At 40.6% G+C, this 24129-nt stretch overlaps 1 protein-coding gene across 1 annotated transcript in view; it reads right to left on the bottom strand.

Moving 5' to 3' along the window:
- Positions 1-426: 426 nt before the first annotated feature.
- LOC103273632 (threonylcarbamoyladenosine tRNA methylthiotransferase-like) overlaps positions 427-24129 on the bottom strand; it is a 235262-nt gene continuing 211559 nt past the window's right edge. Inside the window, exon 7 of the mRNA XM_008071068.1 lies at positions 427-687. Within this exon, the coding sequence (XP_008069259.1) occupies positions 496-687 (192 nt within the window). The 3' untranslated portion in view covers positions 427-495. The remainder of the gene's footprint in view (positions 688-24129) is intronic.

Raw genomic sequence — 24129 nt, 5'->3', positions numbered from 1 at the left:
ACAAGCACTCAAGTTCCCAAAATAGGTTTCTATATAAACTCTTCAGGAACACTTCTGCTGTGAAAATAAGATGTTTGTAGCATTGGGACTCCAAACAAAGCATGAAGAGGAAGATACACTTAAAATTGTTGATCAAAGATGGACAATTCTTCCACATAAGGAAAAGATGGCTAGAGCCACTTTACAATTGGGTTCTGACTTAAAGATCGAGGATCTTAAAAAAATGCAACCACTTGCATTTCTTGCTAAGAATAAACCAGAAGGAGTTTAATTTGAAGGAAATGCTATGGTAGCTGTGATTAGGTTTCAGGTCCAATAACTGAGGTGCCCAATTCCATGTGAGATGAGAGAGCCTCATTAAAAAATGGCAGAGGAGGAGGCAGTAGGACCAGTACCAATTACTGTCCTTTGAGAACCGACGTGGTTGCTTTCCTGTGCATTGAAGATTTTGATTAGACATTTATTCTTCTTCACGGATGCTTCACTTGGCTGTGACTAACTGTAGACCTTGACAAAAAAAGCAAAAAGAAGAGCCAACAGAGCCACGCCCACAGATACCCTCAGGGCACAGTTGTGATGGAGCCTCTGCATGCGCAGCACCATTCTGGAACTTGCTGCACAACGTGGAGACGCAGCAGAGGTGTGGGACACTGCACTCAGGTGATTCTCACGCCTAGTTCTGAATTCCTATGAAGAAAGAAACAAAAAGTATTTTAAGATGCAGAGAAAGTCCTGTTTTGCTATCTGTTAAGCAATGGGTTCCTAGAAGGTGCAACCATTTACTTGAACCAAGCCACACCAGAACACACCCACCATGGACCAGATGGCCCCCAGGTAGATGTGAATAAATCCGTTCCCTTCCTTGAAGGGTCAGGCCCGGTTCATGACTTTCCAGACTATACATGACCCATATGAAACAGACAAACAGAGTCTATGGAAAATCAAGGCAGAATTCATAAAGGGTTGAATTTGTGTAGTCTGGGCTCACATCACAGATGTACTTAACGCTTATGGATGCAACCATATTTTCTCAGCAACCGAAGAATGACAGAGAAAAAAACATGGAAGCTATTTTATTCACAGATACTCCTAGGACTGAGATTCCTAGCTGGTCTGTTGCTACAGGAGGGCTGCTCCCACCCTCAGGGGACACGGACGGGTCTGAGTGATGAGAGGGACCCACCCACATGCAGGCCCCTCAATTTACCCTGATGTGCCATATGAATACTATTGAGACAGGAATTAAGCAGAACTAGTTTCCTAAGATAAACAACAACATTAATTTCTCGGGGCAGGTGACTGAGACAGTTCCTCTAGACAGGTGAATAGCCTGGTTTTCTAAGCTTCCATAGAGAAAAACAGGATGTGGTAAAGAACTGGTTATAGCCAGCTAGAACCAAGATGGCAACTCATTTGCCCACTACATGACCTTGGTTTTCATTATATGCTCATTATGATACATTAGCATGCTAAGTGACACACTCTCTAGTACCATGACAGTTCCGACTCTGCCCATTTACAGTAATAAACTGGGTGGACCCCAGCTCTTAAGATATTTCCTCCGCTTTCCCAGGAAACCCATAAATATTCTATCCCTTGCTTAGCATATAGTCAAGAGATAACTATAAAAACAAAACCCTGGTGATGTACAGCTGCTATTCTTCCTATAGATCAGCCCAGATGCTCTGCCTATGGAGTAGCCTGCTCTCTGTCATCTCAATAAATTTGCTTTCATTTTCCAACTGAAACTCCAGTATGGGGGTAGCCCTGCCTACAGAGTAACTCTTTCCTTTTAATAAACTTACTTTCACTTTCCTTGGGTGGCTCACTCTTGAATTCTTTCCTGTAAAAACTCAAGAACCCACTTGGCCTCTCAGGCTGGATCCCAACTTTGGGGTCCCCCCTCCTGTGCCACTATCATTTTCTTGGCATGCCAGACACAGAAAAGTTTGGAAAATTTTGCTTGGAGAGAACTCAAGCAGCTAGGGGACCCAACTGTGCTGCTTTTTAGGTGGTCTCTGTTCTGGGGCCTTCTGAGCTGGTGTCCAGAGAAGTGGTGAAAGTTGGTGTTCTCAGGGTGGTTCTAGTGTTCCAAAGCACAGTGTGGTTCCATCATATGAGATCTTCACCATATGTACCTGCTTGGGAATCAGGGCCCCCCCATGTATGACGGGACTCCCTGTCGAATGAAACCTGAATAATATTCTGACAGGTGGGGGTGGGGAAAGGGCAGATGAGAAATACTGGATGGAAGGAATGATGAGCAGGGAGGAGGGGTAGCCCAGAGGCAGCACAGAATACAGCTTGTCTGTGGAAGAACAAAAAAGTATAAAATGTCTTTGAACAATTATTTTACATTGCTTAGTCTTCCCTTCCAGTCTCTCTAACCATCTCCTGCACACCTCAGGCTTTTGTGTGGGAAGCTGTATTTCCCCACACCCAGGAGAGGCTCTGGAATGAGGCTGTGCAGAAGGTAACAATAACAGGAATGTGCAGGCTGGACTGAGGGGTGGGGGGCCAATGGGGTAGAGGACCCGGTAGAAAGTTGTGGCATATGGCAACAGATGAGACAATGAGGATCTCTATCAGGACCATGGCCGAAGGGATGACAAGGAGGTAGCAACAGTCTTTTGATGTGGAGTCAACAGGATTTGAACTCAAGAGTGGATACAAAGAACAGGAATGTGAACATGAAAAACATTTGCTGCACAGGTTTCATGGGCTAATATTTACATGTGATTGTGTGGGAAAAATTCTTGCTTTGACTGTAGGAGACTAATTGCAAAATTAATAAAGCTGTTAGCCACAAGAATAAATCTCTCAACCCCAATGACAGTCAAACCATAATTTATTTCTGCGCTCCTCAAGTATCTGGGCCGATACCCTGCTGGTCTCCCTGCACTCTGAGGCCTTAACTAGGAGGCACACAGCTGGACAGAATGGAGCTGTCATCCTTCAAGCAGGGGAGACAATGGCAGGAGCTCAGTGGTACACCCAGACCACCCCCAGCCCCAGGTGACAGCTCTCTTATGGAACTGGCCTTTTGAGTGATATTTTGGAGCTGAGAATATGTTGACAAGCTTCCATTTGGATTGATTAAAAATAGTCTCAAGTTCTCAGGAACAGCACTCATACAAATATGACAACCTTGGGAAAGAATGCTGACATTATAGAATCTGTGTGAGTTCCTCAAAAGCAATAAGGAAGCCTAATTCATCTCTGAATTCCTGGAGCTGGGCATGGAACCCAGTAAGTAATTAGGAATGAGCGAACGAGCAACTGATTGAATAAATATGAGGGTGTGCGGTCCAGTGAGATATGAGGCCATCAAGAACATGCCCATCTATGTCTCTGGTGATCACTGTGTTCTGTACCGTATTCAGAACACTATTCTACAGGAGTCATAAATTGTTGCCTTTGATAATTAAACCATCACTTCCTAAGTTTGGTTTTACAAGAAAGGAATGAAGAGACTGATTAATTTCTCCTCGACCTGAGTTTTTAAAACTTTCTGATGGCTTTCAGAAGCCAGTGAAGACTACAGAAAACCATGGAGGCATCCATGTGCCATGCACACAGCCACACTCACACTCTGTTACTTCAGGAGGGTCACAGACACCCTCACCCAGGAGTGGTTCCAGATTTTGTGGGTCCTGAAGCCTTCTTATTAAGAAAAATAATGAATACAAAATTAGGTATAGGATCTTGGAAGGGGCTCCTCAAAGCGAGAGACTCTGAAACTTCAGTCCCTCTAGTTTCTGGGAAAACCCACCTGTTTCTAGCACAGAATGCTTCATCTTTGGCTCTGCACCTGCAATCCAAGAAGCTCCCACTCTATGATTAGTGTTTCCAGGCCAGGGTCAGGCTGACCTGGGAAAGACTGAGTCTTCAAGCTTTAAGCATTTGCTTGGGTTTATATTTTCATACATTCTGCTTCACAAACTACAGTACGGGTAATATGCCTTCTAGGCCTGAAACAAAACCAAAACACTAACTTTTGATGACAATTTCATAAAATTTCTTCCTCTCCTCCTTTCAATTCATTTTTCATAAAATTTTTCTCAAAATAGAAAAGTTACCTATTAAACTACCAGAGTGGATTATCTGTGGTCACACTCAACTTAGCCATTCTTCCTTGGACATTCATTTTTTTCCCTCTCCCTCCATAAACATTGAACACATTTGAACATAACTGACCCATAAAAAATATTTTGGTGCTGAGCTTCCCTCCTGTTCTCAGTGGACAAGTCTGTCACCCAGAATTCTATGGAAAAGTAACATTGCACACACAGTCACAAAAAACCCACCAGACCTGCCATACTCTAGAAGATCAAGGTGCAAGCTTGACTGTTGTTGACTGAGCAGGGGAGGTAACATGTAGACTGTCTCTCTTGCACTGTGTTTCTTTTATTATTTTCACCTTTTACCAAGTCAAGAACTTGACTGAAGGATTTTGATACTATTTTTTAAATGTAAGATTGAAAAAAATGCTTCTCAGATGACAGAGTAATCTAGCCAGCTAGTTTTGTACATTTCAATTGTCACTATCACTGTGACACTAAAGGAGAAGAAATTTAGAAATATGGGAAATACGAAGTCTTTCTCAGAAAATACAAGATGCTCAAACAGGTAAATGTATGACCACAGAAGATTTCTACACAGTTAGAAGTATGATTCATGAGCAGAAAACAATATAGCATTTCTATAATGTACTAAAAAGTGCTTATAAGTTACTTGATTATAAATCACCAACAGAAAAAGTTGATACATAACACACATAGTTCTGAAAAGTCGACAGAAGGCTCAAACCTTCCCCACACCTTATAAATATTATCCAGGTTACTAGTTCCTGAAATTTAAGATGCATTAGAACTTTAGGAATTAAAAATAGTCTCACGTTCTCAGGAACAGCACTCATACAAATATGACAATCTTGGGAAAGAATGTAGACATGATAGAATCTGTGTGAGTTCCTCAAAAGCAGTGAGGAAGCCTAATTCATCTCCGAATGAATTTCAACCAGTTAAAGATAAATAATGTTGGGATGGTAGCAACAGTCTATCTCTATTTTTCTCCTTTTCTAGCAGTTATACATGTATAAAATACATAAACTCAATATATACATGTATTGGGGAAAGGAAAGAGATGCTTTTTACTTGAGTATATTTAATGCCACGAGGCACAGATGGGACCAGTTCTAGGAGCAGTAAGTGGTTAAGCTCTGGGCCCCAATCCCAGCTCCACTTCAGGATTCGCAGGCAAATTATTTATCCTCTTTTTACCTCCATTTTTTCACCTGTAAAATGGACATAATGTTAGTATTTGTGCATCATTAGGTCGTTATGAGGATTAAATGTTATATATATAGTATATATATTAAATGTCCTGAACATCTAAAAGTCATTTAAGATGAACATATTCCACGGGATTTTGTGATTCTAGTGAAAAATGTAAACAGCCTCAGGTATTGTTTTTGTAAAATTACAAAGTCATTATTTTAATTGCTCCTCAAACATGATGCACCGACTCAATGCTATTTTTGTTCCTTATGCTTATCAGGAAGAGGCACACAGTATCCTGAATGAGCTCGGGTTTAGAATTCTGGTAGACCGGGAACTGACTCCAAGTTCAGACAGCCATGTGATCTCAGGCAAGTGGTTAAGCTAAGACTAGTTACCTCTTCAGCGAAGGAGGAGTGCCAACATCTATCTAAGATGTTGAGAGGGTTAGAAATAATGTGTCCAGAGCCAGGCAAGGTATCTAGAACACAGAAGGCTCATGATAAAGGGCTGCTGCTGTAGTGACATTGCAGGAGTGTGTGGCTTGGAAAACACAGAAGGCCAGAGACTCCCACGGCACTTACCATGAGATGACCATGTCCTGTCTTGAATACCGTCCTCACAAGCACTGACCCATGAGAAAGAAGTCACATCTACCATGAAGTCATCACCTCCTACTCCCTGGGTTCTTAGGCAGTGAGTCTTCTGGGAAAGCTCTTCACTAAAGCCATCATCTGCTCCTGCCCTTGCTACTGTTTTCTCAGGTCTCAATTCAAGACCTGCTTTAGGAAAATCTCTCTCCACCTCCACCCCTCAGCCTCCACGTACTGTCAGCAGGCCCTCCTCAAGCACATGTCAGTGGTGGTGAGTGGCCTGCTAATTCCTGTCTCGTGCTTCCTGGGTGTGTGCCTTCTGAGCAGGGCTGGTCTCACTCTCTAGTGGACGCGGAAAACCTGGCACCATGGTGGGGACAGTGTTAGCTGAATGGATATTTGCGTTTCTACCTGTTCCCTAGTAGTATATATTCATGCTTTATATAGGCACAAATATTCTTTCCTATAAACTGCTGCTTACCTGTTCTTGAATTTCTTATTGGATCGGCAGGTAAATGGGACAGAGCCATACATCACCAATACTACATGGTATAAATATGAAACAGGTTACTGGAGAAAACTTACCAGCAGAGAAATAGCATGTTATATTCATTTTTTGTTGCTCCTTTAACAGATTATCACCAATCTAGGATATTAAGCAATATAAATTTATTCTCTTTCAATTCTGGAGGTCAGAAGTTCTAAGTCAAGGTGTTGGCAAGACTGCATTCCTTCTTGAGCTCTAGGGAAGAATGTTTCCTTGCCCTTTCTAGTTTCTAGAGCTTGCCTGCGTCTGTTGGCTTGTGGGTCCTTTCCTCCATTTTCAAAGTCAGTAGCACAGATTTTTTTTTTCTTTTAAAATAAGGATGCTTGTGATTTACAATGGACCCACTTGGCTAATCCTGGATAATCTCTTTATCTCAGGATCCTTATTATAGCCATATCTGTAGAGTCCCTTTTGCCACATAAGGTAACACAGAGGTTCAGATTAGGACACAGGCAACTTGGGGGCAGGGGGCATTCCCGTGTCTACTCATGGCACATGTGAGCCCCCAAGCTCTCATCCCACCAGGAAGTATGTTCAGTTCATGTAGAGCAGCACAAACTGCACTAACACACTTCAAGTATGATGCTCCATGTGACTGTGAGGCGGGCTGACCATGAAGCTTCTTGGAGGAGGAAGGGCGGGCGCATCCAGGGCCACCAGACATGTCCCACTCTTAGGTCTTTGTACTCCAAGAGACAGGAATTTGAAGGAAAGGGCACCTAGGAGGTGGTCAAGCAATGTCTTCTGAATTGATATTTGCTGTTCTACTTGGTCCTTTACATTTTAAATTCATATTTTCATATAATTGCAAATATCCTTTCCTTGGGAGCTGGACGGGCTTGGACTTGCAATGAAAGTCAGCCATGCTGTTCAGAGGCCTCCTACAGTTCCTCCTCCTTCTCATTAAAAATACCGAGAGGTCAGGCGTGGTGGCTCACAACTATAATCCCAGCAATTTGGGAGGCTGAGGTGAGAGGACTGCCTGAGTCCATGGGTTCGAGACCAGCCTGGGCAACTTGGCAAGCCCTCACCTCTATAATAATCAAAAATTAGCTGGGTATGGTGGCACATGCCTGTAGTTCCAGCTACTTGGAAGGCTGAGGCAGAAGGATCGCCTGAGCCCAGCAGGTCGAGGATGGAGTGGCCAGGAGCGTGCCACTGTACTCCAGCCTGGGTGACAGAGTGAGACTCTGACTCAAAAAACAAAAAAAGAAACTGGAATATGGATTATGGCTATAGAATCAGAGGTCTAAGGCTCCAGCAAGAAAGGCAGAGGACAGGCTCTCTGTAAAAATACTAAGTAGAGGAAGTAATATTTATAGAACCTTCACCATGTGCTAGCAGGACTCTAAGTACTCTATGCACATTCTCTCCTTAAATCCCCTGTGCTACCCAATTAAGTGGCTAATAGGCGTTAACCTCATTTTTAACCACTCACACGACTTTCAGATAGTAGGCTTAAATGGTGAAGCAGATAAGAGGCTTGATTTTAGACTAAGCACAACCTTACAGCAACACATCAGAGATACATCTACAAACCAATATAATAATTATGAGAAAAACCAGGGCACTGCATAATTATTAAAATGACTATCAAGATCAAGATTCCCACCAAACAGATTTTAGCCATTTTACTTGCCACTGCAGCTGTGGAAGTAATGGTGTTATTTTGTGCTTCCCTACAGAAGGCCATTCCAGAAAAGTCAGCCTCAAGTTACGCAGAGACACTTCATACTACCTGTCTCGCAGCTCTGAGGCACTGAGACTTTTTAAATGTGACCTGTAGATAGTACATCACTGAGTTTGCTCTGAACACACACATACACATGCACACATACTTGATGTGCTCACATTAGAACACGTTGCAAAATGTGTTTTAATGAGGAACAGTTGGTATGGTTCTGCTCAAATAAAAGATATCCCTGTAAGAGAGTTGCCACCTGTCTTCCCATCTTGCAGTGCAGCTTCTAAATGAGTTCTTCTGTCCCTAACACCTGCAGGTGTTGCCAGGGCCTTGCAATCGCATTCCACATGCCAGTTCCCTTCCTAGAACTGACAAGACAACCCTGTTCCCGTGCTTCCTATCATTGCCAGATACCAGGATATACAGGAGATTAAGGGTGCCAAGCTATCTTTCTCCATTATTCCTCTAACATGGGAGCATTTTAATACCATATAGTTAGGAGTGCCCACTTATCTTCAAACCAAAAATGTTAGTGTTTTCAGTTCTTGAAGTCTATGCTAAAAAAAAATTATATGCATAGTCCAACAGTGTCATAGGTACACTGGAATGTAACAGGTTCAACACATTTAAATAGGAATTAATTGTGCCTTTCCATTTATTTTGGAAGGACATTTACATTTTAAGACCTCTGAGCCCAATACTGTCAGCCTTTTTGTATCACTTTTGGGAATGAACAATTCTACATCAGACATCACTTCTATGAAAATTTCCCCTCTTCCCCTCACCCATATTGTGTAACTGCTATCAGGCCATTAAAGCTACGAAGCAAAATTTTAAACCTGAACATAACCACAAAATTTTAAACCTGAACATAACCACAAAAACTCTCTAATATTAATATCATGGGTGGATTTTATCTTATTTTGGTGATAGCAAAGTAAACACAAGGCTTTGCTAATAAGGCTGAACATAAATTATTAAACTATATGATCAAATGCATTTCAGATTATATTCTCAATAATTTTGCATTGACATCCACCAAAGGAATAGATCTGATGTGCCCCTGCATGGTCTCAGTGATCCCTCTCTTTCAGGATGTCCAACTCTCAGATTTGATGCCAAATGAAAGAAAGAGATAATCATATCAAAAACCAAAGCATGGCATCTGCCCACCACCTCATTATTACTTTCCGTAAAATTGCATTTCATCTGACTTGAGATGTGAAAACTCTTAAGCCCTGAACTTATTTTAATGGATTCAAACCATTTCTTATGTGTAAATTTTTCTCATGGCTCAGGGGCACTGTTGGTGTTTGAAGTCTAACAGGAATAAAGAAAAAAATGGTTTGATAGCTCATATCTCAAGATAAATTTGAGTTTAGAACAGGCTTTCCCAATCACCAAGCCTGAACATACGGGCTATGCAGAAAACCCACTGAAACCAAATATGTGATCAATGCAAGGAAATGATCTGAAAATATACATATACAGTGCAGTGTCTGATCAGGAAAGAATCATAAAATTTCCTGATTTTGAAAAGTTTGCTTTGAATGCAAAATTATAAACTATTTCTATCATAACTGCATTCTAATACCTCAAATATAAACTTAAGAAAGTACTTCCTAAAGTGAGTATCTCTAATAGACACTGCTGTGTCAGTCCTTGATAAAAAGAATGAACAAAGAAGGCTTTAGATTTTGTAATGCCTTCTCACACTCCAGGCTTCTATCTGAATACCTTCATCTTTTTTTTTTTTGAGTTGGAGTCTCACTCTGTCGCCCAGGCTGAAATGCAGTGGCACACTCATGGCCACTCCAGCGTTGACCTGCGGGGCTCTGCCCTTCTGCCTCAGCCTTCCAAGTAGCTGGAATTATAGGTGCGTGCTACCATGCCTGGCTAATTTTTGATTTATTGTAGAGATGAGGTTTCGCCAGGTTGCCCGGGTTGGTCTCGAACCTGTGTGCTCAGGCAATCCACTTGTCTTGCTCTCCCAAGGTGATGGGATTATAGACTGAGTCACTGAATCCGGCCACCTTCAACTTTTAACTTTCTTAAAATTTCTTTAGCTTAGCACCAAATGGTCATTCAGATGCACTTACACTTTCCTAATTTTTGGCCTGTTTTTAGGGCATAGGGTAGAAGAATCTGATCTAGAGTTAGAAACACAGTATCAAACCTTTGCCAACAGTGCACTGTCATTTGTTTATACATAACTTCTCTAGTTTCACAAAAAGTGAGAGGTTGTAAGTTTTGCCCAAAAGATATGTTATCAGAAGTCTGGCATCTTAGCTGAAGATTTTTTTTTAAACTCCTTCCTCATTGTTATTTAAAATTTTTTTCTCCACAGAGAAGGCACATAGAGAGGTTCTTTGAATTGCTACACTTAAGGAAAACCCAAGATATTTATTTACTGGGACAGAGTTTGGAAATTACTTTAGAACTTGTCATGTAAGTCTCTTTTGCTAACTAAACATCAGTCATAGATGTATGGACAAGTATACATGTGCATGTGTATGTGTGCACACATACACAGAACAGCCTTAACATAAAGAAAGAATCAAGAGGCACCCTTGGCACCTCGAAGTCTGCAATCATAGTATTCATGAAGAAATCTGAACTCATCTATTCCAAATTAGTGTCTGTAGATAAGCATCAGTATAAACTAAAGCTGTTCCACAGGTGTGGCAAAGTTGAAGAAAGAAAAAGTGAATTGAGTCAAGATACTTTACTGATGATGAAGTCCTTTCTATAATCTCTTAAACCACAACCGAAACCATTCTCATTCCATGGAGTGCACACAGGAAGCAATGAACTTAGATGCTGATGAACATAACAATTGGGTGTATTAAACTTAATCTTTAAGTCATCAATTCAACTCAAAGTAATTGCTCCTAAGGGTTTCCTTCCAACTAGGTAACCATGAGAGTGTGCTGGCAGATGTTTGGTTTGTGTTTTAAATGAAAAAGAAGTCATGTGTGATGTTACTATTATTACAATGCAACTCACTCATCTTGTTCTAAGTATCATTTTCAATGACACTGGAAATATGGTGTTAGCATCATTGAGCTCTATTAACTGCATAAAATGAATAAAGGAGATAGCAGGTGCTTTATTCTGTCTCAAAGAATCTCATAAATGATAAGCTAATATGTAAAATGTTTCCTACAGATCACCATAGTTATTCAGTTTGGGAAATGCAGATAAACTAGTTAGGAAAAATTACAGGGTACATACAGTTGGCCTTCCACATTCATGGGTTCCTCAGTTGTAGATTCAACCAGTTAGAGGTAGAAAATATTCAGGGGGAAAAAAATTCCACAAGTTCCAAAAAGCAAAACTTTAATTTGCCACACATTGAGTACTACATTGAATCCATGCAAATGAAGTGATGCACAGACATTGTATTAGGTATTATAAGTAATCTAGAGATGATTTAAAGTATATGGGAGAATGTATGTAGGTTATATGCAAATCTACACCATTTAATATAAGGGGCTTAAGCATCCATGAATTCTGGTACTCATGTGGGGTCCTGGAACCCCCTATGGGTAACATGGGACAACTGTACTTATAATTACACTAAGCTTAACTCAACCATCTGAAGAAGATCACAGCTCTATGTATTTTTTTAATCACTTCCAAAGTTCTAGTATGCCTTCTTCCAAAAATTCATTCCAAGACATGGCCATTCTCTTTTTCTATTTTGAATATAGAAAGTTCTTAAAAAGTAAAACAAAAAAATCCCCCAAAACCTAAAAACAGTCCCACCGAAAGTTACTTAAAATAAGGTGGGAAGAGATTACTATTGTAAGACTTAATTACTTATATTACTATAGAAGTGTGGTACACAGCTTTGAAGCTGGCCCCAATGATCCTTGCCTCCTGGTATTCACACCCTTATGTGATACCTTCCCCTTGACTATGGACTGAATTCTCTCACTTGCTTCACTTACTTAATAATACTTGGCATAAATGATAGATGTCACTTCTGAATTAGGTTATAAAACACAGTAGCTTCAGTCTCTCTCACTCACTCTGCTTGCTTGCTCTGAGGGAAGCCAGCTGCCATGTTGCAAAAGCATGAGAAGCCCACATGAGAAGGAATTGAGGTAGGGAGACCTCAATGAAACAATCCATGAGAAACTGAATCTTGTCATTACTACATGTGAGCTTAGAAGCAGATCCTCCCCCGCTGAGCCTTCAGATGAGACTGCAGCCCTAGCCCTGAGTGCAGCCTAACAAGAGGCATTGCCAGAGGCACTCTGCTAAGCTACACCCAGCTTTTTGACCCACAGAAACTGTGAGGTAATAAATGTTTGTTGTTTTAAGCTGCTAAGTTTTGAGGTAATTTATTTACATAGCAACAGATAACTAATCAAAAAGGTGGCAAGTAGAGGGCTAGAAACTGACTCACATCTATACGGAAACTTGATTTATAATGGAGTCAATGCAGACCAGCAGGAAAGATGGACTGTCAATAAAATTTTCTGGAACTATAGGCTATACACATAAAGCAATGAAATTTAATATCTAACTACCATGTTTACAAGTCAGTTCCAGGTAGATTAAATATTTATCTGATAAAGGCAAAACTGCAAAAGTTTTAGAATATGAGAGGAAAGCATTTCTTACTCACAGGTAGTAGGGATACACTTCTGAAACAAACCGTTAAAATATACGAGGCTTTTTAAAAAGCACCCAAGAGAGTTTAAGACAAGGTGCAAACTGGGAAAAGACACTTGTTTCACATATAACTTTAGACTACATAAGAAAATCCTAAACATCAAGACCAAGGTATCATCCAATAGAGGAAAATGGACAAAACACTTATGTAGACTCTTCACTGAAGAGAAAAACTGGACAAATACATACAAGAAAGCAAGACATATATTTTTAAAAGTTTGACTTCCTTTAGAATTGGAGAAATACAAATTAAAAACACAGAGATACCAATTCACATACACTGGACTGACAATACCAAGTATGAGTGAGAATGGGAAGGAACCAGAACACTATGACACTGCTGCTGGTAACAATATAAATTACTAGAGCAGGGCTAGGCGTGGTGGCTTGTGCCTGTAATCCCAGCACTTTGGGAGGTGGAGGTGAGAGGATTGTCTGAGCCCAAGGGTTTTAGACTAGCCTGGGCAACATGGCGAGACCTCATCTCTACAATAAATTAAAAAAAAATTAGCCAGGTGTGGTGGCCCATGCCTGTAGTTCCAGTTACTTGGAAGGCTGAGGTGGAAGGATTGCCTAAGCTCAGCAGGTCGAAGCTGCAGTGGCCATGAGTGTGCCACTGCACTCCAGTCTGGGTGACAGAGCGAGACTCCGACTCAAAAAAAAAAAAATTACTAGAGCAGTATAAATTACTATACTACTTTGGGTTTTCTTTGCCATGTAGCCTAACACATTCACAGGTTTCAAGGATTAAGATGTGAACAGCTTTGGCGAGCCATTATTCTGCCTATCAGAAGCCCCAAGGGTGATAACATTGAGTTGTTGGGTACACCTATACCTCAGAGAAAAACACCTGCTCTTTAGAGTACTTATGTTTCCTCATAGAAAAGACCATGAGAAGGACCCTTAACTTCTGTTAAATTTTAGAGTTCAGATTTGTTTTTTGTTTTTGTTTTTTGAGTCAGAGTCCCACTCCGTCGCCCAGACTGGAGTGCAGTGGCCGCTCCCGGCCACCGCAGCCTCGACCTGCAGGGCTCCGGCGATCCTTCCGCCTCAGCCTTCCAAGTAGCTGGAACTACAGGTGCGCGCTACTATACCCGGAATTTTTTATTTATTGCAGAGATGAGGTCTCGCCAAGTTGCCCAGGCGGGTCTTGAACCCGAGGGCTCAGGCAATTCACTCACCTCGGCCTCCCAAAGTGCGGGATTATAGGCTGAGCCACCGAGCCCGGCCTCAGATTTGTTTTTACCAGATCCAAACTTTGTAGCTCCACAACTCAACATCTAAAAATAAGACAGTGAGTTGTAGAGCTGGAAGGATTAGATCTAAGGTTGAAGCAGAATGTGATTTCCCATGGATCTATAGAAAGAGGCTGTTAAGATACGCAGATCACAGGCAAAAGCCAATATTTCCTAGGGTGGGTAGACTGAATATATTAACGGTCCCAACTCTTCATACCTGCCTGCATCTGTGCCTTCTCTCGCATACCTTTGTCTTGTATGCCCTTGGTCTTGGCCTTGTGACTTACTTGACCAAAAGGATGTTATCAAATATGATGTATGTAGAAGCTTGAAAAGTACCTGTGCATGTCTGCTTACTGTTCTTGCACCTGAACAGGTTAGCCTGTTGTAGGATGAGACATCTGATTCACCGACGTAGTCCCAGCTGCGGTCATCTAGATCCACTCCTTGCCAGCTGACCCTCGGACACATTAGGGAGCCCCACCAAGATGAGAAGAGTGGCTGAGTTACATTACAGCAGACTACAGATGTGCGAGTGAGATCAGCTGAGGTTCTGAGGTGGCTTGTCATGGGACATTTATAGTGGCAAAAGAACCGATATATAAAATGATCAGATATCAGGTCTTGCAATCCTTTGTAGCAAGGGGTATATATATATATATATCTCCAGAACAAATTCATTTATTCAACAGATATTTACTGAGCAATTATCCTTTACAAATGCTATTGCTGCTTATAAAGACTGTATTCCTAAAAAAGATCAATTATCAAGTCCTCTTTTCATGGTATATACAGGATTGGGTATATACAAAACATCACCCATGTCCATGGATGAGATACTGCTAGTATCTTAATTAACTAGGCCAAGTAAATCTACACTGACTATCACCATGCCACCAATTTCACACCACGTATTTACTGATAACTTGGTACGTGCCAGGTACTGTTGAGTATCTCTCATGCATCATCTCTCCTATCCAATGGATTCTACTGGTCCCAGTTCGTAAATGAGGAAACACACCTAGAGAGGGCAAGTGACCACACAATGATCACATAGCTAGTAAATGATATAGCCAAACGTGCAGTCTGACCCCAAAACTCATGTGCTATTCTTTTTATATGGATGTTTGTAAAAAGAAAGCCCTTAGGAACCAGGGGCCTGTGGAAGGAAAATGCTGATCTCAATAAAGTCTTCAATGGTTCTTCACTTTTATTGTCCTTTGAATAATTCTTTCTCAGGGGGTGGCAATTCTGAAAGGTAATGCATCTTAATTTTATGAGCTGACTTCCTAGCAGATACCTGTCCCAGATAACTGACTTGACATATGGATTGAATATTTCTGTTTCTCAATAATTTTATAGGATTGTATTTGCGCCATAGAGAAACATGAGATAATTTGTTTCTCCAAAGCCCTTTACATTTAAAGCACTGCAAACTATGATAGAAAACAAACATACTCTATTTCTTTGAATATACTCTATTTTGTTTATTTATTTAAACATAATGTTTTATTGTTTTAGGCACAATGCAAAGTTAATATGCTGAGTACGACAGGAGAAAAAAGCTGTCACTTTCACCAGAAAGGAGGAAACTCAAATGTACAGTTAGAAGCAAGCCCTGCTGTAACATACTTATCCTTATAGTTCCCATGAAAAGATTTTCAATTTGCAAGATTATTATCAGTTTAAAAAGGGGCTTTTGCAATCTGCTTATCAAGATGTCAAATGACTTCAAAGAGCAGGTTGAGTGGCTTGACTGTGACTTTTTTTTTTAACCCTCAAAGAATATATTAATGTCCTCAGTTGAAGTAACATTTCAACCTAATATATAGGTTCCCTGCTTCTGGAGAACTCTTCCACTCCACCCTGCATATCACTGAAAGCCAAGTTCATCAGACAAATGTGTGCTAGGCACCAACTATGGGGCAGGTGCTGCGTTAGGGCCTGGAGCTGAGGATGAGTAGACGAGCCAGGGGCCCCACCTCACACAGGCTTTCCCTCACAAAGACAACTTTCACTATATTATGCTGTGCTCAAAAACTTTCCCACACGTGGTAGAAACTTCTAGTATTCACTCCTATCCTCTCCTTCTTGTCTATACAGAAGTATGTCTTGTATAGATTCTTGATGTTAGATGGGACGATGTGAATAGTTCTGGCTAATGGATGTGACTAGAAATACTAGGTTGTCACTCCTGTGCTTCAGGCAGTGGAAAGCCTGGTTCGCCAGCAAGTCCCTTTCCTTGCCATGGGACATAAAGTCAACCTGGGTCCCTGAAAGACCATGGAGCAGACAGTCCCTGACTCCAAACTACCTGCCAAATAAAACTAGACACTTAGTGTGAGGAGGAAATAAACTTCCATTGTGAGATTTCACGGTTAATCTGTTACTGCAGCAGTCTGACTTATCTTGGACTAATAACATGTGCTTTGTCTAATGTGTTAGGTTTTGAATTCGACTTCAAAACCCAGAGATCCCACTCTTCATACTGAATGTTGTTATTTCCCTCTGTCTTCCAGCTGCTTACAGATGCCCCCATAGAGCAGATTGATTCTGTGCATTTTGTCGCTTGACTAAGGCTCCCTTCACGGTGAGAACAGTCTCCTTCACTTCCCTGATCAAGTCCCTCTCACCTTCCAAGTTCAGTTCTAATCCCACCACATCGATGAAGCCCTCTTGTTGGCAACTGTTTGAATACTCTCCCCACATTGACAGTTCCCCACTAATACAAGTTCCAACCCATTTTCCAGCCTCCTTTGTTCCGAAGTTCCACCATCAGATGTAACGCTGTGAGACACTGACTGGGAAGTGAGCTTTGTGAGGAAGTGGAAGGGCATGAGGCCCCTGCCTGTGTGGGGGCAGGTGAGACAGCAGCAGTCCCTTACTAGCAGCTCCTGTGTGGTTCTGGGTGTTTTTTTCCCTGGAGAATTAAGCAACTCTCCAGTCCTTCTAATGATTATGTGAACCACCTAGTATCTCTTTATAAACCTCTTCCTGTTTAAACAAACTCAGTCGTTCTCTTTTGTCTGCAAGGAACCCTGACCCCATATATTCCCTGACACCTTAAGTCTCCAGAGAGCACCTGTCTTCCATCCCCTTATGAGCGGATGCCATCCAATTTAGCATTTAATATATTATAGATTTTGTTTCATATGTATATATTGTTTAGTTCATTTGGGCTGCTATAACAAAATGCCATAAACTGGGTGCTCTTAAACAACAGAAACTTATTTCTCTTCATTCTGGAAGCTGTGAAGTCCAATATCAAGGTGCTGGCAGCTTTGGTGGCTATGAGGGCTGGCTTTCTGGTTCACAGCGCCTTTGTGCTGTATCCTCAAATGGCAGAAGGGTCAAGCCAGCCCTCAGGCGCCTCTTTTTTGAAAGAACCTCGTGAAGGTTTTGGCGACCTAACCACCTCCCAAAGACCACATCTCCTAATACCATCCTAACACCATGTGTGATTGGGTTTCAACACATGAATTTTGGAGACACAAACATTCAGACTATAACACATATCTTCTCTTCCCAATTAGACTTATCTCCTTGAGGGCAAGATTACACCTTACACTTCTATATTCCAAGTGGTGCTTGACACAGGCTAGACCTACGTTTGGAATCTATAGGCTGACCATATAATTTACCATCTCAACCAAGATACTGTGGGGAGTGGAAAAAGGTATTATTACTAATGATAATGGGTATAAACTAGGACTGCCCCAGACAAACTGAAACATAAGGTTGTGGCACTGATAACTGTTACCTGAATGAGAAGATAAAGACATTTGAAGGAGAGATAATGAGGTCAAAAAGGAAGTACTAAAGAGTAGTTCTGGACACCTGGGTTCAAATCATCATAGGAGATGACAGCCTCTCTAGTCCTAGCCTGAAGGAATAGGAGATTGGGTACAGATGACCTTGCAGGTTCAGCTACTGCTGAAATATGGCTTTGGTTCGCGTAAGTTTTTCCCAGTCAGTGCTCTTGCTCATAAGAGATTCATTTTAGATTTGGTAAAAATCACCCTTAAAATTTTAACCACAAGAGCAATCACGTTGCAAGGGCAGCTAGAGTACCTACACAAGACCTCCTCCCTCAAACTAATCCCTCCCCAAGAGGGTCACAATAGAATAGCACTATTACCAGAAGAATAGCCAGACCAAAGCTCCTCAAAGGCCAAGACCATGGTTATTTAGGTCTGAGGTCCTGGTTCTTTTCTCTTGTCTTTGGTTGTCCCTGCTGGGGGAGTTCCCGGGCCTTTGTCTCAAGCTCACTCTCCTTCTGCTCCTGCCCCAGTGTGGGCAAAGCACAGAAAGGTGGGGAAAACGCCTGCCCAATCCTACCCTTTGACACTTCACTGTGGATATGTGCAGTTGTGTAAAGAGCACATCATTGTGATCTAGCTGCCTTCGGCCAGGTGAGAATAATGAACTGAGGTAATAACAAGTAAAAAGCCTCAATATCAAGCTATAGTAGAGGCTCACTAAATGGTAGCTAATATTATTACCGAGGCACAATTAGTTCCTTGAGGCATGCAATTCCCCTCACTATAGCCCAGCTGCAACCCTCAGGAGGAGGAAAATTATCATCAGTGATTGCACATTTAGTGATGCAAGTGAAACAAAAGTTAATTGTTTAGCATCAGCTTATTCTGATGATCCTTTGGATGATACTCAAATTGGTACATGAGAGGTATTGTAAACATACTAAACACAGCCTGAACTAACATCACCATACTAGTTCAGCTGCAATGTCCAGTAAAAGATTGACAGCATAGAATAAAAGCTATATAGACTGTGGAACTCAAATATGTCCTAACTGGTATGCAAAAGAAATGAATGAGATGCAACATGAAATAAAGAAATAGCAGAAAATATTAAATGCATGATGGTTTTAATTGTTTGTGACACAAATTTAACATACAGGTAATGAAGAATTCAGTCTTAAAATTTAATAAGAAAAAAAAAGGAACTGGAAACTGCTTGGGACTGAAGCCAAAATCTTGGGGGGTGGAAGGAAAAGTAGGAAGGAACACACCCTCATTTGCTTCTAGCATGGCTAGCTGATCTGTTTGAAATTAGATCCACTCTCAACTGTTTTAACTTAATTATTAAGCCATTTCTTAACCTCATGAATGCAGTTTTCATGTGCTTTTCAGATCTGGCCTTGAACTAATGGACCCTTTCACTTCAGTGGTTCTGGAAATGAATGTTAGACAGAGAGGAAAGCATTTTAACGGTGTTTTCCCAAGGGTCACAGCTCTAAAAATATAGTATAGTTTGTACATAAAACTCAGTACACCTGAATATCCTGCTGGCCCTTTGTCTGGTAATGAGGCAAACCATGTCACCCTTTAAAATCCCTGCTTCCTTTCCAAGAGCAGTCGTCTGTGTTGGTGCTGAGCTATCTAACTGCTCAAGTGAATCCATTATTAGGATCAAAGTCCCAATATATGAGAAACAGGTGGCAACCAGACACCCTGGGGCAGTCTTCCCTCAACTTGTAAGAAACAGAATGGTAGATCCAGGCCTCCATTCTGGAATATTCGCCTTTAAAAAAGGGGGCATAAAGAATAAGAGGAAAAATTGTGTCAACAAGAACTGCCAATGCTATGAGAGTATTACTGGAATCTCTTTCTGCTAATTTGTCATTATGTTGATCTGATTTCATTTGCCATTTTGTCAAAAATCAATGGCTGATAAATACAGCATTAGAAATGGTAAAATATTGCACAATTTTTACTTCATTGATTAAAGTAAAATAAAAAATTAATAATGATAGCAGGAGCCAACATTTATTGACTACTAAGCCATTTCTATGTTCTTGTATATCTATGAAGCAGGTACTCTTATTCTGTTCACAGAGGGGAGAGCTGAGGTGAAGAGAGACTGAATAACTTCCTCAAGGTCATATTTTGTGTAAGTGGTTGAACAAGGATTCAGACCCACATAATCAGAATCTAAAATCCATGTTCTTAATTGCTATGCTATGCTGTATAGTAAAAACTAATGGACACAAAGTACTTTAAAAAATTAACATTAAAAAAAACCAAACTAAAAGTCAGAAAATCACTGCTTTTTAAAGCCATACTTATTAAACTTTTTTATCCAAGAGTTAATATACCTACTACACATCAGGTACTTTGCCCACATAATTTAATTTAATCCTCCGTAAATCATTAAATGTACTATGGATGAAGACACTGTGATTCAAGAAAGTTGCACATGATCACAGAAAATGTCGTAAATTATACCCAAACCTGATTGACTCCAACTCCTTGAGCTCTCTTCCTGAAGATCCCCTATCTCTTCTTTCTTTAAAGCAATCCTTCACTATCAAAAGTGAATTCAGAAAGAGAAAAACTTTGCAATAAAATCGACTATTTGTAAGTTTAATACTAGAAGAGAAAATGTTCTTTTTTAAAATCTTCTACTAGGCACAGAATTGCTCTGACTTTTTAAGTTTGATCTTAGAAATGGAAGGGTCAAATGATTTGTTATAACATAGGGCATACAAGAAGAAAGCAAGCAGTAGTAAAATTAGCTGGCCTTCATTAAAATAGATAGCAGAGCCGGGCTCGGTGGCTCAGCCTGTAATCCTGCACTTTGGGAGGCTGAGGTGAGTGAATTGCCTGAGACTGTGGGTTCAAGACCCGCCTGGGCAACTTGGCGAGACCTCATCTCTACAATAAAAAAAAAGAAAAAAAAAAGAAAAAAGAAAAAAACTAGCCGGGCGTGGTGCCTGTAGTTCCAGCTACTTGGAAAGCTGAGGCGGAAGGATCGCCGGAGCCCAGCAGGTCGAGGTTGCAGTGCCCAGGAGCGGCCACTGCACTCCAGTCTGGGCGACAGAGTGAGACTCAACTCAAAAAAAAAAAAAAAAAGATAGCAGTAGTGTTCATATTCTCTTGTATTCCTAAGGCAAACTTATAACTCTAATATCATTTTTTAACTGAACACACACAAAAGATGATTAATATCATCCATTTTCTCATCATTTTTCCCTTTCTCTCTTTTATTTATTTTTGTATCCAGCATAAACTTACTCTAGTGTATAAAAGAAAACTAGTGTCCAGAAGTTATCAAACAAGACTCTTGCAATTAAAATGAGAAAAGCAGTATGGACCGAGGTTTACAAACATAGCCTCACCCACACCCATTAGGATGGCTATAAAAAAAAAAAAAAAAAAAAAGGAAAGAAAATAAGTGTTGGTGAGGACATGGGAAAACTAGAACCCTTGTGCACTCTTGGTGGAAATGTAAAATGATACAGCTCCTGTACAGAATAGTATGGCAGTTCCTCAGAAAATTAAAAACAACAGAGTAACCATATAATCCAGTAATTCCACTTCGGGGTAAATACCCCAAAGAATTGAAAGCAGGGACTCGATGGGATATCTGTGCATCCATGTTCAAAGCAAACATTAATCATAATAGCCAAAAGATGGAAGCAATCCAAATGTCCATCAGTGGTGAATGAAAAAATGAAATGTGACATAACATGCAATTGTGTTATTCAGTCTTCAAAAGGAGGAAAATTCTAACACATGCTACGACACGAATAACCCTTGGGAACATTATGCTAACTGAAATAAGCAAGTCACAAAAAGACAAATGCTGGTGAGTATATGATTCCATGTATACGAGGTATCTAAAGTAATCAAATTCACAGAGACAGAAAGTAGATTAGAAGTAGCCAGGGGCTGGGGTGAGGAGGAATGGAGAGTTATTGTTTATGAGTACAGAATTTCAGTTTTGCAACATCAGAAGAGTTCTGGAGATTGGTTGCACAACACCATGAATGCACTTAACACTGTTGAATACTTAAAATGATAAATTTTATGTGTATTTTATCAATTAATTAAAAAACAAAAACACAGGCTTAGAGGATCTGGATATACATGCTGGCTTGCTTCTTTACTTTCTAGTTTTGTGACTCCAGATGAGTTATTGAGTTACTGACGCTCAGATTTCTGGTCTGTGAAATGTGGGTAATAACAGCACCTTCCTCACAGGCTTATGAGGATGATATGAATAAATATATGCAATATATTTAGCACAGCACTTGTTCTACATTAAGCCCTCCATAAATGTTGACTTTGGGTCATAGCAGTAGGAACAGAGTATTGAACCAAAGGCAACTATGGGTAATTATTTTTAGATTTGATAATGTATTGTGATTATGTTTTTAAAAGGAATCATTATCTTTTAGAGTTACAGACTGATATATTTCTAGATGAAATAAAATGAGAAATGGGATTTCCTTCAAGATGACTAGAGTTGGGGGAGAAAGAACAGTAAGGGCACAGAGGACAAAAGTCTGGCTATGAGTTGACAACTGTTAATGGTGGGTAATAGGTATGTGAGATTATTATACTATTTCTTCTTCTTTTGCATATGCTTGAACATTTTCAGAAATAGATTTTCATAATAGAGTCAACAACAACAACAAAAATCATTGGCTGGGTGTGGTGGCTTACACATGTAATTCTAGCACTTTGGGAGACTGAGGCGGGAGGACTACTTGAGCCCAGGATTTGAGATCAGTTAGGGCAACATAGGGAGACCTCGTCACCACACACACACACAAAATTGCCAGGCACAGTGGTGAGCGACTGTGGTCACAGCTCCTCAGGATGCTGAGGGAGGATTGCCTGAGCCCAGGATGTCGAGGCTGCAGCGAGCTATGATAGTGTCACTGCACTCCAGTCTGGGTGACAGAGTGAAACCCCAACTTAAAAAAAAAATCGACCCCAATCTTTGATGATAGCTCTCAGATAATTTTTCACACTAGTGAATGGTCATGGATTTGGTACAGCTGACAGTAGGTCCTTTTTCAGGTGGAATTATGGAACCGCATAGCAATTTTCCCATAGAAATCTCAATTTTATTAAAAAAAATCACAAGAAGCAGGTTACCACAAAATTAGGTTGCACATGGCAGCATGCTAAAAATATCAATGCTCTTAACATGTTAAAATTGTGTTTTTCTCAAGTTTTCTATTCCTCTGGCCCCTTTCACTAAACATATACGCCTTTCACCCATCCCCACCATCATTTTGATAACACCCTTCTGAAGAATTATTAATATACAGGTGGGAGATACCATCATCCAAGGTGATATTCAACTATAGATTCTGAAGTTGATACTGGGAAAGCTTGATATTATTGCATTAAAATAGCTTTTATAAATATCAAACACTCCTCCCCAACTTGAAAATTATTTTCCCAGAAGAGTGGGTCTCAATTCAGTGTGTATCAGTATAATTTGAAGAGCTTGTTAAAAAAGATGACTGGATCCCACTCCTAGAGTTTCTGATTCAGGAGGCCTGAGGGGGGAGTCTATCATCCTATAAAAATTCAGGATAATCCTAGAAAATTCAGAAAGAGAAATTCTGATGAGATTGGTTTTCTGGCACTGAATACATTATCCTAATAGAGAAGGCCCCCTTCCTTACTAAATACAATGTGTACTGCATGACAATGGCTCAAATAACTAACACACACACACACACACACACACACACACACACACACACACACACACACACACACACACAAATTGTTAGTACCCACATAGTCGTCAGAGTCTGCTCTTTCTAGATTTGAAGAGAAGAGAATACGACCATTTAGTAACTATTTACTTTGTGTCAGGAATACTATCAGGTGGTTTACATACACTGTTTGAATGTATTCCTTTCATCGACACGATGAGGTAGATATTCTCATTTAATAGACTAAATTAAAGCTCAGAGGAATCACATGCGTAGGGTAAACCGGCAAGTCCAGGTGCAAATTCAGGTCTATCTGATGCAGGGCCATGTTCTCTCCACACCTAGGTAAGTTGATATCTCCATTCGAGAGTTCCAGCACCTTTATCAGCCATGAAAAAAATCAACAGGCCTGAAACATGAATATAATGTCTACCATCTACTTTTTTTTTTTCTGAGTTGGAGTTGCACTCCATCGCCCAAGCTGGAGGGGGGTGACACACTCACGGCCACCCCAGTGTCGACCTGCTTGGCTCCGGTGATCCTTCCGCCTCAGCCTTCCAAGTAGCCAGAACCACAGGAGTGCACTACCATGCCTGGCTAATTTTTTGGTTCATTGTAGAG

Source organism: Carlito syrichta, unplaced genomic scaffold (genome assembly GCF_000164805.1).
Source record: "Carlito syrichta isolate Samal-C Ts95f unplaced genomic scaffold, Tarsius_syrichta-2.0.1 Scaffold314110, whole genome shotgun sequence".
NCBI lineage: Eukaryota > Metazoa > Chordata > Mammalia > Primates > Tarsiidae > Carlito > Carlito syrichta.
This window is presented reverse-complemented; position numbering and strand designations above follow the sequence as displayed.